Genomic DNA, 20,285 nt, shown 5'->3' on the forward strand with positions numbered 1-20,285 from the left:
TGCCCTGTGTCTTTCCGTGCATCAGCTAAATGCTGGCAGGAGTGAAAGAACCATGTTTCAGCTGCTACCAAGAGCAGCACTGGCCATCCTTCTGTAGCTGCTCGTCCGCTGTACCGATTTTCCCTACTGTCCAAGCTCCCTACAGGAGGACTGGTTGTACCCCCTATCAGCAGCCCTGGTCACCAGTGATTATTCAGAAAATAAAAGGGGTACTCAGGCCTTCTGGGTTTGGATTTTTGGAATAACCATTGTATCTGGTAACAAACAATTGTCACAAAGCCTTCCAGCATGCCAAAGCCATTTGTGAGCATCCGGTATACATGTATGCAAAAGTAAAACAAGGCATGAGGCTTAATAGATTTAGGAGACAAACCTACCTGTGAAAAAACGGTTCTTACCAAATAATTATTTTACTTGTATCAATACATGTTTATAGTCCAAATAAAAACATTTTTTTGTGCTTCTCAATAGTAGAGTTGTGAAGCTCTGACTTACTGAGGATAAGCACCCAATTTTCTAATTGATAGGACTATTTCCGCCATGTGGACTTCATCAAATGTATTTTTCCACAGTTGCTCTATTATTTAATGCGGTCAGTTTAGAATAGATGCATATTGTGCTTTTATATATTTTCTAAATCTTTTAAACTATAGAATCTTTAAAAATCTTTAACATGTGTGTATTTCTTTCTTTCTGTGTCTAGGGGTCCCTCCAATGACAGGTACAGCCACTCTGATTATAAACCTGAAGGACATTAATGACAATTCCCCCAGTCTAGAAAGTGCTTATCTAACAACATGTGATAATGAAGAGGAGGCTTTTCTTGTAACACCCATCATTGATAAAGACTTGGAACCCTATTCTGGCCCATTCTATGTTAATGTGTTGGACAAAGACCATGAAAAGAAACCACTCAAACTTGTAAACTATGATGGTAAGAACAGAATATGCAAGTGTTAATAATATCACATCAGTTTATTAATGACACACCATAGTCTACCATTGGAAAACAAAGAGAGCCTGGGTCTCGAAAACTAAAAGTATAATTTTCAGCAAGTACATATTTTGAGTTAAAGTGGAGCTTCACTCTCTCTCCATCAACATTGACTATTTTTAATCCTTATGCTGCTAGCATTAGTAAATAGATAAGTAAATAAGCTACATTTTCCTGTTTTAAAAACAGGTTTTTTTAATAAGTCTTCAGTTACATCATCATTTCCAGGCCTAAGCAAATGATGTGATATCCCAGGAATCAACAGGAGGGGTTTTCCATCCTGCATACATGCCTGAGATATGGGAAGATGTATTTCTGGAAGTACAGTAAATGCTACACAATTCATCTGCCTTTACTCAAGGTGGCCATTGCCAGAAATGCTAGGGAGTGTTTTTAAAGTGATTGCTCAGAAAAATAGAGCATGGATGTATGAGTTTGCTTTGAATATTAAAAATGAATTAAATTGCATTTTCAGTTTGTGATGCTCAGATGCAGTGTAGTTTCACTTTGATGTTGCAATGTTGTTTCACCTAAAGTGAAAACTTTGTTTTACCTATAGATAGAACAAGGAAATGTTTGAAACCCTAGGTGGCTTCTGTTGCCATCTGTGCTCCCCCAGAAGAATTTCAACCTCTGTAGTTGTCTGACCATTGTCACGTCTGACCAATGCGAAAGCCTAATTATATTTGCCATCAGAAGAAAAGAGGTTGATATCTTTCAATGTGGACACATGCTCCAGTGTATCTAAAGCCAGCGATAGATGATGCCATTTTCTTGAAAGAAAATCACTTGAATCTCCCATCAACACTAAGCGAATCCCTCCCAGGGAGAGATTATGTTGCTAGCAGAAGTGATTACTGCTAGCAGCTATAGCCACTGGCAATAATTGCTTGAAAAATCTGATAGGCTGGCTGTACCAAAGTCACTCAACAATCAATTTGGGTACAATTAGCCTGCTCATAGATGGTTCGAATGTTGGCGGGTTCAGCAGGAACCTGCTGATATTCGCACCATCTACGGCCTGCTTAAGAGTGGGTTTCCACTCACTTTTCCTCTTTGAGAAAGAGCAAAAGGATATCTCCAAAATGGAACACAATGGAACACAGACCAAAATAAAAAGGTTTGTTTTTAGATTGTTTTCATGTAGTTTGAGAGGACTTTTCTACTTTCATATGCTTGCTGAAATATGTACCATTATATTGTCACATGCACAAGCTTTGTTTTTAAAACAGCATTTATTAGTTAACAGTTAACAAAAGGATGCCCAGAGCAATTCAGGTCATCTAAATAAGAGTTCAACAGAAGCTGCCTGCCTTCAGGCTCACTTTGTCTAAATGAAACCTAAAAACAGGGCCATATTCCAGAAGGGGGAGAAGCCATTTCTCACTTCGCGCGTGTGTGCGTGAGAGTAGTTTATACCTTAGGCTATAAGGCTATAAGAAAATATATACACCACTAAACATGCATTCCAGTATTCAAGACTTCACTTTAAAATTGCAGGGAAATAGTCACAACCTCTGCACAACTTGTTAACAGGTCAAAAGGAGACATCTGAAAGAGGGACAAAGTTGACAGTAAATACACTTTTTTCTAGTAGAGTAGAAGGCTAAAATTGCCATCAAATACAATAATGTGTCTGTCCCACTTGATAACATTGTGACCAGGACAAAAAGTGTGGCAACATTTTCCAACAGGACAGGAAGCCAGAAGATATCTTCCCAAATTTGGCTGAAATTACTTTGTCCACCTGAAAACTACCAAATTAACAGTTCTTGTTCATTAGTATTTCATCCCTGGAATGTGCATCTGCAACCAACACAATCATCTTCCCCATTTCTGAGTACTTTCAACTGATTATTATTATTATTATTATACAGTATTTATAAAGCGCCAATAGTTCGCTCAGCGCTGTACATTACAAAGGGGGACAGAACATGTGACAGAACAATACCAATACAATGCAAAACATGAGGGGATCCAGGGCCCTGCTCTTTCAAGCTTACAATCTAGGAGGGAGGGGATGGTGGCACAGGAGGAGATAGCTGTGGGGGATGGAGTGGTAGGAAGAGTGGAGGAGGTCGGCAAGTTAGCAGGGGGCGGGGTAGGCTTCCCTGAAGATATGGGTTTTCAGGGTGCGCCTAAAGGAGAGGAGAGTAGGTGATAATCTGATGGGTTGGGGCAGGGAGTTCCAGAGGATGAGTGACACCCTGGAGAAGTCCTGGAGGCGGGCATGGGAGGAGGAGACCAGGGAACTAGAGAGAAGGAGGTCTTGTGAGGAGCGGAGTGTGCGTGCTGGGCGGTACTTGGATATTAGGTCAGTGATGTAGTTCGGGGCAGTATGGTGGACAGCTTTGTACGTCAGCGTTAGGATTTTGAATTTGATCCGTTGCGCAATCGGAAGCCAGTGGAGGGATTGGCAGAGGGGGGTGGCGGAAACGGAGTGGTTGGAAAGGTGAATGAGTCTGGCAGCCGTATTCAGGATGGACTGAAGCGGGGATAGCCAGCGGTGAGGCAGGCCAGTGAGGAGGGAGTTGCAGTAGTCGAGTCGTGATTTGATGAGGGAGTGGATGAGCTGTTTAGTGGTTTCTGGAGTTAGGAACGTGCGGATTTTGGCGATGTTGCGGAGGTGGAGTCTGCACGAGTTTGTTAAAGAGTGGACTTGGGGCTGGAAGGATAGGTTGGAGTCCAAAATGACACCAAGTACTCTGGCCTGCGGGGCGGGTTTGATGGTGGCGTTGTTGGACATGATGGAGAAGTCAATGGGGGGTGGTGTCCGGGCTGGAGGGAAGACAAGAAACTCGGTTTTGGAGAGGTTCAGTTTAAGGAAGTAGAGCGACATCCAGTCTGATATGTCGCTCAACAGGTGTGTGATTCAGGCGGAGACCGAGGGGGTGAGGTGGGGGGTTGAGAGATAGATTTGTGTGTCGTCGGCATAGAGGTGGCAGTTGAAGCCGTGAGAGTGTATGAGTTTGCCAAGGGAGGAGGTGTAGATGGAGAAGAGAAGGGGCCCGAGGACAGAGCCTTGAGGGACCCCAACAGAGAGGGGGAGTGAGAGGGAGGTGGTGGCATTATAGGTAACGCTGAAAGAGCGTTGTGACAGGTAGGATGAGAGCCAGGAGAGAGCAGAATCTCTGAGGCCGAGGGAGTGTAGTTTTTTGAGGAGGAGTGGGTGGTCGACTGTGTCAAAGGCCGCAGAGAGGTCAAGGAGTAGGAGCACTGAATAGTGGCCATTAGCTTTGGCGGTTAGCAGGTCGTTGGAGAGTTTGAGTAAGGCAGTTTCGGTGGAGTGTAGGGGACGGAAGCCGGACTGTAGGGGATCGAGGAGGTTGTTGTCGTTGAGGTGAGAGCATAGGCGGGCGTAGACTAGGCGCTCAAGGAGTTTAGATGTAAATGGGAGCAGGGAGATGGGTCTGAGGTTGTTCGGGTCATTGGGGTCCAGGGAGGGCTTTTTAAGTATGGGGGTGATGTGTGCATGTTTCAGAGGGGAAGGGAAAGTGCCGGAGGAGAGGGAGAGATTGAAGATGTGGGTGAGGGAGCGTAGGATGGAGGGGGAGGGAGGTTGTAGGAGTTGTGAGGGGATAGGGTCAAGGGGGCAGGTGGTGAGGCGGGCATCAAAGAGGATCTTGGAGACTTCTTCGATGGTAGTAAGGTCAAAGGTGCGGAGCGTTGGGGGAGCTTCAGTATGAGGAATGTAGGGTGGGGTGGGAGAGGAGGTCAGAGCAGTGGTGGGGCCGTGGGAGAGGGGTGTAGAGGGGGTAGCTGAGTGAGGGGGAAGGGGGTTGGAGGGAGTTTGAGCAGCGACGAAGTCCCTGTGGGTTATGTCGAGGGGGAGGGGGGATGAGGGGGTAGCTGTGTGAGAGGGGACGGGTTGAGAAGGCGTGCGAGTTGCGGCAATGTCCTTGCGAATTGTGTCAATCTTGTTTTTGAAGTGATTGGCAATCTCAAGGGCAGTGAGTGAGGTGCTGGGCGGAGGTGGCGAGAGTAGAGAGTTGAAGGTGGAGAAGAGTTGGCGAGGATTGGAGGAGAGGGCCTTGATGAGGGTCAGGAAGTAGGCTTGTTTGGCAGTATGGAGGGAGGAGGTGTAGGTGTGGAAGGTAGATTTGTATCGGGTGAAGGCTTGTTGGGATTTGGTTTTGCGCCATAGTCGCTCTAGGGCACGACTGTGTCGTTTGAGGGTTTTGGTGTGATCAGTCTGCCAGGGCTGGAGCGGTCGGGGTCTGATGTTGCGTGTGGTTAAAGGCGCTAGTGAGTCAAGGGCTGTTGACAGCGCATTGTTGTAGGCGGTCATAGCCAAGTCGGGGCAGGACAGGGGGAGGATGCGGTCATGGAGTTGATCAACTGCGGAGTGGAGGGAGGCAGGGTTAAGGTTGCGGAGGTTACGGCTGGTAGTAGTGTGACATTTGGAGGGGTAGGCGTTGGAGGATGAGGAGATAGAGAAGGTAATCAGGTTGTGGTCAGAGAGAGGGAAGGGGGTGTTAGTGAGGTTGTGGGGAGCGCAGCGGTTGGAGAAGACAAGATCAAGGATATTACCGTTGGAGTGGGTGGTGGATTGTATGCACTGTACAAGTGCAAATGAGGAGGTTAAGTGGAGGAGACGGGCTGTGTCCGGGTTGTCGAGGTTGACAGGGATGTTGAAATCCCCAAGGATGATAGTGGGTAGCTCAGAGGAGAGGAAGAAGGGTAGCCAGGAGGAGAAGTCTTCCAGGAAGCGGGGTATGGATCCAGGAGGCCGGTATATCACAGCAATCTTCAGGGGGGTTGGGGAGAATAGTCGGACGCAGTGGGCCTCGAAGGAGGAGAAGGATAGGGAGGGGGGGTTTGGGAGGACTCGGAAGGTGCTCAGCGGTGACAGTAGCAGGCCAACCCCACCACCTTTACGACCGTTGGGCCTGGGTGAGTGGGTCCAGGTGAGACCGCCGTAGGAGAGTGCAGCAGGGGAGGTAGAGTCAGTGGGCTGGATCCAGGTTTCCGTAATCGCCAGGAGGTTGAGGGATGCTAAATTAAGTCTAGTTCATTATTCTGAGTAATTGAGCATTACTCTTCTTTGTGTGGTTCACAAATCACAACAAATACACGTATGACTTCTATATTATTTAGAAGCTACAGTATATGGTAAAGAAAAACACACTGGGGTTGATCTCACTAAAACTGGAAAGTGCACAATCTGGTGCAGCTCTGCATAGAAACCAATCAGCTTCCAGTTTGTTTTTTGTCAAAGCTTAGTTGAACAAGCTGAAGTTAGAAGCTGGTTGGCTACCATGCACAACGTCACCAGATTTTGCACTCTCCAGTTTCAGTTAATCAAGCCCAGTGTTTAATCATTCTGATTACCCCACCCTCTCATCCAGTCTTTGTCAATTCTTTTCTGCCTTTAAAGCAGGCCATAAATTATACAATGTTCTTTCCTGCAGAAAGAAAATTCACTTGATTCCCTTAGCACAGTCAGTGCTGATGGAAGAATCCCTGCCAGGAGAACACAGTAATTACTGCTTGCGACTATAGCCGCTGGTAATAATCACATGAAAAATCCGACAGGCTGGTTGTACCAGAGCCATACAACAATCAATTTGGGTACAATCAGCCTGCCCATAGATGGTTCGAGTCTTGGTCAGTTCCTGCTGAACCAGCGGAGGTTCAAACCATCAGGCAGGCTTATCTCTTTACCCCACTGCCTCAACACACCAATTCATCCAATGGCCAGTCATTAAAAAATATGATTGATGCAATTATGTGATGAGATCACCACTGTCCAGACATCTCCCACACCTAACATACCATGATTACCACCATTTTTATTACTTTCTCATCTGACCCTGTAGTCACAGAGCAGCTTGCTAAACTTATTGTATTCCCACCTAACCAACTGCCCCCAGGATCAAATTCCCTCCTAAAAACTCTGCGTGCCATTTTGATGTAATCTCCTCCTCTCTCCATAGGGGACCCCAAGGCTCTGTCCCTGGAGTCCTTCTACACCTCCTTCCTGTTTCAGTTTATAACTTCCCACAGCTTTCAATACCATCTCTATACTGACATTGAAGGGTGAGCTGAGGAGTAGGAGTTAATTTCAGTGTCCTTTTGCATCACCAATTTACTAACATTATATCAGTATTGATGTCATACCACTTTCTGAAACATAATCTTTCTAAATCTGAGCTCATAATATTTTCTCTACCTTGTGTCACCTACCCTGACTTTTCTATAACGACCAAAAGCAAAAACTATTAGTCCCTTCCCTAAAACCAAGGTGCTAGGTATAATCATGAACTCTTATCTCTCCTTCAAGCCCCACATTCAATTACTGTCCAAATCTTGCCACCGTCACCTCCATAACATTGCCAAAATGCACCCCTTAACAAATTACACCAAAAAGCTACTAAGTTGCTCTCCTGTTATTTCTTGCATCGGCTGTTGCAAATCCTGGATTGCTAGCCTACTTTTACACAGTCCATCAGGAATGCTGCTGGCAGATTTATCCTACTTACCAACTGTTCTGTGGCCACCATACCTCTCCAACAGGTTCTGCTCACTCAACTAATAAAATTCAAAATGCTAACATACAGTACAAAGCCATCAGAACAACTCTGCCCCAAGTTACATCACTAACCTTGTCTAACAGAACAATCACTCAAACCAACCCCTCTACTCAGTAGCTCTTTGCAACTCCTCCCATGCATGACTCCAAGAGCTTCTCTCTCTTACTCTGGGGCTTCCTACCCCAATCTCCCTGGCTGTCTCCTACTCCCTGAAAACTCATATCAGGAAAGCTTTACTCACCTCACCAGACTGTAATTTCATTTTCTCCATCATTTTTTTTTTTAAATTGCCCTTCCCTTTGGATAGTAAGCTCTAACATGCAGGGCCATCTTAACCATCTTCTACCAAATGATACAACACTGCACTGTCTCCCTTTTGCACAAATTGTTGGCACTCTCAGTTTGCATGAGCATATTTATGTTATAGGATACAACAAAAGTATGAGCTGAAAATGAATGAACTGTCCTCAACTCTCTCCGTAAGTGACCTGTCACATTATTGGAGCTAATAAACAGCAGGATCCTGGCTAACAAACCTGAAGATTGGGTTGTTAAAAGAATGAAACACACCTACAAAACCTACGTTATACCCTGCAGACAGGTGACTTTGTAAGTCCCAGGCTGGGGAAAGATTCACTGGACTGAAGGAGGGGAGCCTGTTTACCACTCTTCCCTGTTGCTGCTATATTAGTTTCTCAATAACAAGCCACAGAACGTTTTAGTCCTCACCTGCCTTTAAGCTGAAAAGTTTCACACAATGAGTTTTACCAAAATTTCAAAGAACACAATATAGCTCTTTTGAATATATATATATATACATACATACACACACACACACACACACACACACACACACACACACACACACACACACACACGTACGTAAAAAGTGTAAAGCCACCTGCACTTAACACCTTCCTTTCTTTCTCCAATCTACTTCGCAACCAGCCTAGAAGATTGGTGCTGGCTATCCTTTAAAAAAAAAGGGGCAGCACTGAAAAGCTTGGCTGGCCTTTGTAGTAAGCACAAGGAAGTCATTCAGGGTGCTAGACCCAAAATATTGTTTACACCTCTTACTGCAGACTTCCCAAACAATGGTAATGTTAAAATGTTACTAAACTCAAACACATTTTTTACATTAACAGTGCCATGGTAGTTCATTGAGAAGTACAAGCCAACAGCTGCAAAGATTGTCGGGCTAGGTGAGAAGAGCCCTGCATGGCCATGTTTTTTTTTTCCTAACTGACAGCTAGTGGGGGTAAAAGAACCCCTGCTAGCTTTCGAAATGGGGGATGGGGGGGGGATGCAGGAGCCAGTCCTTTCTTAACATGTTACACCCTGAATATGGGTGTAACATGTTATGAAAGGTGAACTTATCCTTTAAGCCAGAAAAATGGCTCTAAAATGAGAGCTGAAGTTAAGAAAAAAAACAAAAAACAAAAAAGGGGAGGTCACATTTAGCAGGCTGTAAAGTTCGCCAAATGCGACACAGGGTGTAATTCCTGTTGTATCCACAAAGCAGGGCATCACACCCGTGGCATGTGTAAACCCTTCTCTGCTGCCTCGGCAGCTAAAGGGTAGCAGTTGGAGGCAATAAAAATGTGGATCAATTGTGTGGTTTACCCCCCCAACTGCAATCATAATAGAACCATTAAAAGTAGGGTGCTTTAAAAGGACACAAAGATGTTTCAAATATGTATTCCATGGAGCACCAGAATACATGAAATCTGTGGGGTGTTGGGGAACCATTAAATATAAATGGCACCGCTAAGCAGTACACCTGTGTTTTATTGTGCAGTATGCTATTTTAAGGTAAAAACTAGTGTTTTACCACACACAGATTTAAATTCAGCTGATTGCTGCAAGACTCTCTTATATAAAGCAACAATATTGATTTTATCTTAGAACTGTCCTTGTTTGTATTTTAGACGATATACTCAAAGTTAAAAAGGAGAAAGATGCATACCAAGGAAATCACACTTTACACCTTGAGATCTATGATCGGCAAGGAATGGTCTCCCACCCGAACCTGACAGTGTATGTCTGTGACTGCTTAGGGGGTGAGGCCTGCGTTGAAAAAATGGCCGACCCTCCAACTCTTAGTGGGGGAGCAATCGCACTGCTACTACTGGCTCCTATATTCTTTCTTTGTAAGTATTTTTTTTTATTTTAGTATTAATATTGTCTTCATTAATATGTTACCATCTCTTATTTTGTAGCACTAGGTGTGGAACAGTTCCATTTTTTTTTCTTTACTGTTTTTGCACTCCATTTCATTTGAAAATGTACATGCCTGTGCTAAATAGTCAGATTCTGAGCCCATTCACACATATGATGTGGCAAAATGCATGCTACCAAATGAATGCACAGAACCCAGTGTGACACATTGTGATGTGATTAATTATGAATGACATGCCAATATACTTAGCTAACTACAATTGTTGTGGTATTCTGCATTGAAAAAAAAAATATATATATGCTGAAAACGCTTGAAAAAGCCCTCAAAATAGACAGTGTCAAAAATGGTTTTCTACCGCCGATTACCTGGCAAAGACAAAATACGTTTATTAAGGAAAACTGGTTTCTGCATTTTTTCAGTACAGCTACAAACCTGTGAAAGTGTAAATCCTGCCTCATGAGTCTTTTATGCACGATGCCTTACTTTAGTTCTTCCACCAGAGGGCATTGCTCCACCTTCGTGAATCAGCAGAGAAAAGACTACTCACTTTTTCTTTTCCTTTCCTGCAGAGCCCTGGTTCACACTGATACGTTTTCTGTACGAACTCAAAACCGCATCAGAATCGCACCCCATTCACGCGAACCACTGCGGGTGTGTATGTTAAGTTAACACCACCCGGAAAGCAGTTTGCAAAACGTGGTGCGATCTGCAGAATCGGATCGCATAGTTGTGAATACCCATGAAATCCGATTCTAGTGCAAACTCAAAAAAGGGTCCTGCACCTTTTTGGTGCGGGTGCGATTAGAGCCATACAAAATGTATGGCTCCACTCGCACCACACACAAATTGCATGTGATTTGCACAGGAATGCGTTGCGGTTCCTGTGCGAATCACATACGATTTACCGCACATATGTGAACCCAGGCACCTCTGCCTACTCCTGTGTCTCATGAAGCCCCTCTTGTCTTGTGCGAGTAACCCCTGGTTATGTGTCTACAGCAGTTTTTCTCAACTCCAGTCCTCATGGACCCCCAACAGGTCATGTTTTCAGGATTTCCCTCAGATGAAACAGCTGTGGTAATTACTAAGGCAGTGAAACTGATCAAATCACCTGTGCAAAATAATGGAAATCCTGAAAACATGACCTGTTGGGGGTCCATGAGGACTGGAGTTGAGAAACACTGGTCTACAGCAAGTACTCATGTTGATTTCTTTTATTGCTATAGTGCTTTGTTTCCTGCTGTGTAAAATACAATCTGGCAAAGTCATGGTCCCAGTTGAAAGTGAGCCTCTGAATTCAATCATGGTGTACAATGAAGAAGGAGGAAACAAGGACTGTGAGGTATGAATCCACATTTTCTATTGTCTGCACAGACTGTGCTACACATAAGCTACTCACAGACATGAGATGATGGTTTTAAGAGCCAACCACTGAACACACATTCTTTAATAAAAATGGTGGTATCAACATGGACAGTTATAACCACTAAACGTGCATGGAGCAGTAATTCCCACCAAGTACCTTAAGTCATACCCAGCTGATTCAAGCTTGTTTGGTAAGTGGGTGTTGCAGAATTCTAACAGATAAGTAACTTTTGTCTCCTAATCAGAGCATAATTGGCTGGATCATGTGATATTCTACAAGCATCTACAGTACATGGACAAGCTTAGTATAATATTGGTTCAGGTTAAGAGAGACATGTGCAGATATGGGTTCAAGTTATGCCATTTCACACTGTGTGCACATTTTTGACATGCCAGAGAAACGTGTAGATGTGCGGGGTTGCATGTTCAGCACGATGTGATTCGATATGGCACCATTTTCAAAAAGGGCGCGGGACTTCTTTCCCTGAGTTTCTCCAGGTAGAGCAGCCTACTGTAATGTGTGGACTGCCCAGCCTGCACAAGTGTGAACTGGGTCTGTCACAATAAAGAAAATGGAAATATTGCACTGTACATACAGTTGGCCACAGGGACATAAAGCAAAGACTAGGCTGCCTCTGGCTACTAAAATAAAATAGCAATATGCTCCAAATGTATATTTGTAATGGAAATGCTGGAGTGTGAAAATGTAAAAGAACTGAGTACAGTTTTTTGCCAAGAGCTTTCAGGCTCTTCCTTGCCTTGTGAGATCACTATGGGGCCGATTCGTGGGGGAAAGAAAGGCGTCTGTTTAAAATAGCATCCAGATTCCATTGCCCAATGTACGTGGGCACCTAAATGGTTAGAGTGGACAAAACCAACAATTTCCTATATCGATTTCTGGCTTACAAAAGCAGGCCAAAGTGTTTCAGTAACACTACTGAATTGCAGGAAAAATAGCCTTTTTTTTAAACTTACCTTAAAATCAGTTTCCTGGAGTACACTGGGAACACAGGATTCAGAGACAATTTGTTTATTGCTGCCATCTACAGAAGACTTGACATTGGAAAAAAAAAAAGACCAGACCAGCCTGGTTATAATCCCTCCCATTCCCAGCATGCCACAGTTAGGAGTAAGGTCACGGCTTGGACCGATGTCTCTTAATGAACTCCAAGAAAGTATTTTACACGTACAAAAATCCCTAGTTTCTCCTTCATTAAGACACAGGATTCAAAAGACAATTGGGATGTCCAAAAGCAGTTGCACAACACGAACAAGTCCACACATAAAACAGAAACTGGAGCTGCAGTTTAAAGAGCTGTCTGAAGGACTTTATCCCTACAACACCTTCCCAACCCCAGCGCCCTCCCCCCCAGAATCCAGACACTGCAGGCTGACGTCTGAATGGGGGGGAGGTAATGAGAGGAAATTATACCTCAAGCTGAAAAGTGGTAACAGAGTGTGAAGTGCCCATGTGACAATCAAGCCAGTGATGCAGCACTCAATGCCTCAGCATGTTAACCCTTTTCATATAGACCAGGGGTCTCCAAAGTTTCTAAACAAATGGCCAGATTGCCATCCTCCAAACTTTTGGGGGGCTGGATTTTGGCCAAAGGAAGTAGAAAATATCCAGGTGTCAGTAAACAATTCCCCATTATTGAAATTGGAGGGAGCAATAGTGCCCCATCATTGGCGTCAGTGAGAGGAATAGTGCCCCAGCGTTGGCATCAGTCGGAGGAATAGTGCCCCATCGTTGGCGTCAGTCGGAGGAATAGTGCCCCATCGTTGGCGTCAGTCGGAGGAATAGTGCCCCATCGTTGGCGTCAGTCGGAGGAATAGTGCCCCATCGTTGGCGTCAGTGGGAGGAATAGTGCCCCATCGTTGGCGTCAGTGGGAGGAATAGTGCCCCATCGTTGGCGTCAGTGGGAGGAATAGTGCCCCATCGTTGGCATCAGTGGGAGGAATAGTGCCCCATCGTTGGCATCAGTGGGAGGAATAGTGCCCCATCATTGGTATCAGTGGGAGGAATAGTGCCCCATCATTGGTATCAGTGGGAGGAATAGTGACCCATTGTTGGGATCAGTAGGAGGAATAGTGCCCCATCATTGGTGTCAGCGGGAGGAATAGTGCCCCATTGTTGGGATCAGTAGGAGGAATAGTGCCCCATTGTTGGGATCAGTAGGAGGAATAGTGCCCCATCACTGGTGTCAGCGGGAGGAATAGTGCCCCATTGTTGGGATCAGTAGGAGGAATAGTGCCCCATTGTTGGGATCAATTGAGGAATTATGCCATATTGTTATGAATGGGAGGAACAGTATCCCATAGTTGGCATCAGTGGTAGGTATAGTGTCCCATCGTTGGTCTCAGTGAGTGAACTAGTTCCCTATTTTTCGTGTCAGTGGCAGGAACTATGCCCCACAGTTGCTGACGGGGGGGGGATGTGGGGAAATGCCTCAAGGGCCAGATAAAAGCAAACAAAGGGCCACATCTGGCCCCCGCAGTTTGGAGACCACTGATATAGACCATTGAAAAAAGATAATAATGGCACCTAATGGTTCTAAAAAACAATGTATTTCCTGATGATCATCCCACGAGGCGTAGAAGTAAATAAGCCTTCAGAGACTGGATCACAACAGAGGCTGTGCCATAACTCTTCACCTTGAGAGTCTTCTGCAGTTAGCTAGCACAATACACAAAGGTCTGGAATATGCCATAAATAGAGCCAAGTGGCTAACGGTCACATTCCAGCCAAACAACACAATAGTTCAGTCCAGCTGTGCCTAGGTATAATCTCCAATGCATTTGTTTATATGCTGATCTGAATAACTGCATAAAGAGACCATTTCAAGCAGTATGTGGATGAAGTCCTGATTGAAGCAAAAGATAATCCTGAAAAAAAAAAAACTAGTAAAGTTGTTAAGGCACCTACTATCCTAGAACACTAGCAAAAAACTGAGGCATGATGGGAGGGGGAGGGATTATATCAGGCTAATCACGGTTTTACCAGTATATATATCCTCCTGTAGGCAGCAGTATATCTTAACCGGTTATAACCGGTCAGGTTTTTTTTTTTTACATCTGTGGCCCATTGGGGAGATTTACCTTCAATTCCTGTCCCATAGTCAAAACAGGTAGTAAGTAGAATACCCCATGTCTCCAGAACTAGTGTCCTCATTGGAAGATTTTCTCCTTAAATACGGTTTTGGGGACAACGCAAAATTTTGTATGTTTTTTTCTTCCAATGATAATAGCAATGAGAAATAGAGGGGGTTAACCCCCCCCCCCCCAACAGGACACAGACCGCAATAGAAACCTGACAGCTGTTCTAATCCCTCTCTACTCTGTCCAAATCTTTAAAAAAAAAAAAAAAAATGGGAGCTTTGTTCGCACCTATGCAGTTTGCTCTGTCTGTTTTATAGTGCTTTTTGCATTTCTGGCATTACATTTTTTTTAAAGTGGAATTTTGCTGGGCAGAATACAAATGCAAAAACACACTACTATGCATTTCAGCAGATTCTCTACTGAAATCTATTGTAGCAAAAACGCTGCTTTGTTCTTTTAAAAAAGTCCCTGGCCCTTTCCAAAAACGCAGTAGCTCAAAAAAGCATAGATGTGAACATGACTGTAGTGCGTTTCGCATTGGTGTGAACAGAGCCCAATACTTTAAAGCAACTTATTTTAAATGGACTGGCAGTGCACCTCCACATAAAAATACAAAAATAATGTACCTACACCATTTTTTTCAGTGCGGCACACAACATTGCACAGATAGTTAACATAAATATAAAATAGTGCGGGTGCATTGTCAGGCCTTTCAAAAATAAAATGTGAAGCCCTAATGCAACACACAGTAATATTAGTCCATTGTGTATGTCTGTGGAAATCATTAGGGTTGGTAATATCCCTACCATTGAACCTGAACTAACTACCATAATTGCGATTTATTCTGTGTTACATTGCAATCTTTCATCTTTTAAAATATTTACTGAGAAGCACCATTTACCAAATAAAAGCATATCTATTCTTTAGATGTAACAATGCAAGGCTCAACTAAAGACAGCAGACAATGCTCCTTGAATACTTTTTAAAGCACTACAATATTGATCCTTCTGGCTGAGCATTCACACCCACACAGGCTATGAAATCATCGCAAGTGCCCCCTTCCAACATCCATGTGTGGGTTATATTTACATTACAATTCTGTTTATACATGAAGTCCAGAGCAATGTCCATTATATTGCAAAAAAAAATAAAAAAATCACAAAATTACTTTTATGAATCCATAGCACCTTAATATACAGCTATGCATGTGAATAATTAAATATTTATTACAATTATTTTTATTTATTACAATATTGGGGTACTCACTCTTGGTTGAAATTACACATCCTGCATAGCTACACAACAGTTTGTTCACATGGAGGTTAAATATTTGTATGGAACAAGCCTGCACATTCTAAGCACTTTTTTTGATTGAAAAGATACTTTTATTACAGAAGCATCAAAAACAACATGATACGTGTAATCGGGGTACATCTCACCCTATACTGCGACGCAGCGCCCCACATAGCAATATAGTTCCAAGCATACAATAAATACATTCAGAAATAAATACATTCGCTCAGCGGTATGATGCCTGACGTGATGTGCAGAGGATGAATCCCCCGACCGCCACGTCATGCATAACGCCGCTTACCCCAAAAACTGTAACATTCTAATACACATTACGTTTCCTAATAATACTAGTGCATGCAAAGACGAAAAACCGGATATTGCGATCAACAATAGGCATCGGGTGAGTGTGGGGAGGCACTTATGCGAGCTATCTGCAGCAATATCTGACATCATGTGTAGCTAATTGTCTCTCATGCTATGGAGGAAAGCTGCAAGAAGCACAAGACTGTGGGAGATTACATTAGATTAACGAAAAAAATCTCCTATATTCCAGATAATTGAAACATTTATAACCATTATTGAAGGGTATGGTTATAAAATTGCACAGTTCATATTCACACAGGTATCTTGCTCTGTTATTTATGATGTAGTGAATAAACTTGCATTGTAATTTCCTAGTGTCTTCATAGCAGCATGCAAAGGGTTGGTGCCACTCCCCCATCCAACCAACAGGATTAAACTCTATAAAAATGTGGCTCAGTAGCCCCCTCACCATTATAGACTGCAGGATCTGTGTCAGCCCTTTACATTTGCTTGGTGTTAATCAATTGAGTCTGTTTAGGTTCACACCCTCTTAAGTGCTGTCCTGCCTAAATACAAATAAGCGTAGGAGCATTTATTCTGTGGATCTTTTTTGCTGATCATTTTTTATTATGCCCATTGCCCCTTTATTGAAGGGCTGTACAGTGACTAATAATAGAGTTCCCTTTAACCCCTTTTATATGGCTCTCTCTCATTTTCTAGCTGACGGGAGCAGCCTTTTACCTGCTCCAACCTTTAATGTTTCTGCACTATGGGATTTTATTCTGTGCATCTGCCCTGTTCACAACTGCACTTTATACCCCCCTTCTTTTATGCAGACAAGCTCTGTGGACACTCCTATAGCGTTTGGCAAGCGTTGGTCCGGCGCTTGTGGAGCGTTTAACACTCGGCAAACGCTCCGAAAACACCGCATGCGCGGTTTAGCGTTGGTTGCTAGGCATTTGCCGAGCGTTAAAAACACACCACAAACGCCTAGAATGAAGTTTGAATGGTGTTAACGCTCCGCAAACGCCCCCCAACCATGCCGCAAATGCCAGCCGGGCGTTTGCGGAGCGCACCATAGACAAGAATAGGAGGCTTCAACGCCTTCTCACTCGTCCAGAGGCGTTCGTTTTGACGCAACGCTACCGCTCCCGTTAGAACAGCACCATGTGCTGCAATGTGCAGAATTGCCAGAGGCATTTGGGAAGCGGTAAAAACGCTTCCCAAATGCCTCTCTGCCGCCTGCACACAACGCTAGTGTGAACGTAGCCTAACTGTGCCACCCCATCGGGGCAGTATTTTAATATGGGGAATGGACAGTTACCTTTTAAATGCAGTCATTGTTTGACATGCAGGCCCCCAGTCTCTTTCTCACTCATAAACCGTTGCTTGTTATGTTTGTTTCTATACTCTAACAGCCATTTGTTTCAATGGCTCAAAGCTCACAGAACGAAGATCCTCAACATGACACTAGGTAAGGAGCTATTCTCTTCGTGCCCAGGCCAAATTTTCACCTTTCAGCGCTGTCACTCTTTGAATGACAATTGCATGGTCATGCAACACTGTACCCATATGAAATTTTTATCATTTTTTTCCATAGAAATAGAGATTTCTTTTGGTGGTATTTAATCACTACTGTTTTTTTTGCACTATAAATGAAAAAAAGACCAAAAATTTTGAAACAAATTTAAACCAAAATGTATTCGGCTACATTTCTTTTTCTTTTTTTTTGTGTACCAAACACCCCTATCGGCTATTGGCCAATATGAAAGTAAGCACCGATACAGGTTCCGAAAAATAAATCAGCCCCCTCACCGCTGCTCACACGCCTCTGTGTCGGTAATTCTCAGCCTTACCTGAGAAACCACTGAACAATCCCGGCGCTGGGCATAGAGATAAGTGAAGGAAAGTTGTCCTCCACTCATCTCTATGCCCTTGAAGGACTGGAACAATGCCACTTCCGTTCCAGTGCCTTGCAAACAAACTTAAAAGAAAACAAAACCAATGCAGCCATCACATCTAAGATATTCTGTTCTGGGGCTACACACAGCAGTACTTATCGCTTTTCAATGTCACTATCCCATATGTGGCAAATGTTACTGTGCAGTTGAGTCTGACTGAAATGTTTTATGTCTGCTTTTTTTACTTTTTTAGGCATCCGCCATCATAAGTGACATAGGAAACATGGCTGACTTTGCACACAATGAAAAGGTAACAAAATTTAATAGTTGCCTTTGATAAAAATGGTCATATTTATTATGCAAAAATGTAAGACAGAATTATATATATATACGGTATATATATATATATTTTAAATACAAGAAAGAGAGAAGGAATTACTAGAATGTTCTCAAACAGCCTTAAATGATCAGTTCTCCCAGAAGTGATATTCAATTATAGATGAAGCTTGGTGGGTTGAGTCAGCCATTGGCTCCTTGTAAGTCGTGGATACACTAATAAATAATAGCGCCATAATTGACAAATCTGTCCTGTTCCTGGCCCACCTTACCATGCTTCTGCTTTTCTTCTTGTATTCTCCATACATTATGCATTCTTGCATAATATAAAATATGCTATCATTGCTAAAAATACTATATGCATGACTGACTCTAGCTTCAGTATGTTCTAAGTCACTGATCTAGATTAAATATACAACTAGTGAACCACTCTGCAATTCTGATCGGTGACTCAAAATATATTGCAGGTAAAGACAGCTGTACAATGACTTACTTTAATACAGGGGTAACATGGTGTAAAAGGTGACGATAGACCTCTATCAAATACAAGACAAGTTCATTGCCTTAGTGCATTGGGTTGCACTCAAATTGAATGGCATCCCAATACATGTTACATGTGGGGGTTGAGTTACTAAAAGTGGAGAGAACAAAATCTGGTGGATGGTAGGCAATCAGCTACTAACGTCAGCTTGTTCAATCAAGCAATGACAAAATCTGGAAGCGAATTGGTTTCTATGCAGAGCTGCACCATATTTTGTACTCTCCAGCTTTAGTTGTAATGCGATGCTTCTAATCAATCACTTTCAGCTCCAGGCAATCCGCTAAATACACAGTTGAACATTTTTGCTGCCACAAGGGATTCTTAAGGTCCAGTGTTAAAGGTCTTTGGGCTTGTGTCAATGGCATCAGTTTGACATCCGCTTTAGAGGTTTTTGAGATCATTTAATATTCACTGACAGGTACATTCTGCCTTCTTCAAGTTGGCTTTGCCATAGATTAGTATGCCATTCGAAAATCCTTCTGAAATAAAGAAAAGCCCGTCAACACAGGCCCTTACTCTGCTTAGCCAGATTCAGATTTCCTGCCTCTCCACAGCCAAATACCTGACCGCTGTTGCTGTTAAACAAAACCGCTCAACCAAAGACGCAGCTCTAGAATGATGATGGTTTAATAAAGTAGCAGCCAAATATGAGTGAGGTCTTATCTGTACTCTTCCCTCCTGAACACATGTTCACAGTGTTAGATTGACAGCCCTGTGCAGCATAATACAGCTCGGACTAGCTCCATGATCCAAATGTTGCTACATGTACAAGCGGTTTTTAAAATACACTTAATGATTTTTTTTCATAAATACATAAATGGATTTTAAAAGGAGTTGCTTTATTATTATTGCCTGGAGTTTTAGGACATTGCTTGTTCAGGTCAAAGTAACATGTTTGCTTCAATAACCCCCCTCAAGCTTCAGAAGTACAAACATCTTTCCTTCACTCCCCACTGCTATATTCATCTCCCAGGACCAAAAAACGTCCAAAGTTAAGATAAAACTATCCTCAAAATAAGCTCAGTACCAATATCTTTGATACTTTAGCACTGTCCATACTCCATTCTTATCGATGCCTGTAGAAGCTATTTCTGGTGAAAATAAATATTATTCCTGACATAAATGAAGGGGAGCTTAAATTTTCCAACTCATCCTCAAATGTTTAATTCTGACTGTGTCCACTGGATAGATTCGCACTCTCAATGTGTCCTGATAAGAATTGGTATCAGGACAGAAAGTGATGAAACATCCAAAATTTTATGGAAAATCTGAAGGGGAAATCTTCCACAGGGGGCATAGGAGGGAATTTCCATTTACTTTGGAAAGATTTACTCCCCCTTTTCTGTTTTTGTTTTTAGACTGCAAGTGAAAGAAATGTGATGTGAATTGCAAAAACAAAATTCCCTCTAATTTATAAAGCAGATTAATTGACAAATTAAATAAAAAAAAGCCAGCTTTTTGTGCTACTTATCTACACAAGTATAAGAATAAAATTAACCTCAAATTCCATCATGGTTTTTGTATCCTAATTTATGAAGCAGATTTAATTCAGGTTTCAACTACCACAAGCCATCTATGCTGGAGTAAGATAGGAGACTCTTCTCTGTGTATGTTATCATAAGAGGGAGAAGAGCAGGCCAACTTAGAAATTCTTTTCTTTCTCTGGACTAAAAAGATAAAATGCTCATAAGGTTTCATCTACAAAAGATTACATGAATACAGTCAGAAGTCGTGATATTTC

The 20,285-nt window shown here is 42.9% G+C and overlaps 1 protein-coding gene across 1 annotated transcript in view; it reads left to right on the forward strand.

The window, feature by feature from the left end:
- Positions 1 to 20,285, forward strand: part of LOC149440440 (cadherin-like protein 26) — a 111,313-nt gene that overhangs the window by 75,653 nt on the left and 15,375 nt on the right. Inside the window, exons 11-14 of the mRNA XM_089658664.1 lie at positions 704 to 934; positions 9,456 to 9,677; positions 10,933 to 11,048; positions 17,921 to 17,977. Coding sequence (XP_089514790.1) covers positions 704 to 934; positions 9,456 to 9,677; positions 10,933 to 11,048; positions 17,921 to 17,977 — 626 coding nt within the window. The remainder of the gene's footprint in view (positions 1 to 703; positions 935 to 9,455; positions 9,678 to 10,932; positions 11,049 to 17,920; positions 17,978 to 20,285) is intronic.

Source organism: Staurois parvus, unplaced genomic scaffold (assembly GCF_062004578.1).
Source record: "Staurois parvus isolate SC_StPar_1 unplaced genomic scaffold, SC_StPar_1.0 ptg001087l, whole genome shotgun sequence".
In the NCBI taxonomy this organism is placed as follows: Eukaryota; Metazoa; Chordata; class Amphibia; order Anura; family Ranidae; genus Staurois; species Staurois parvus.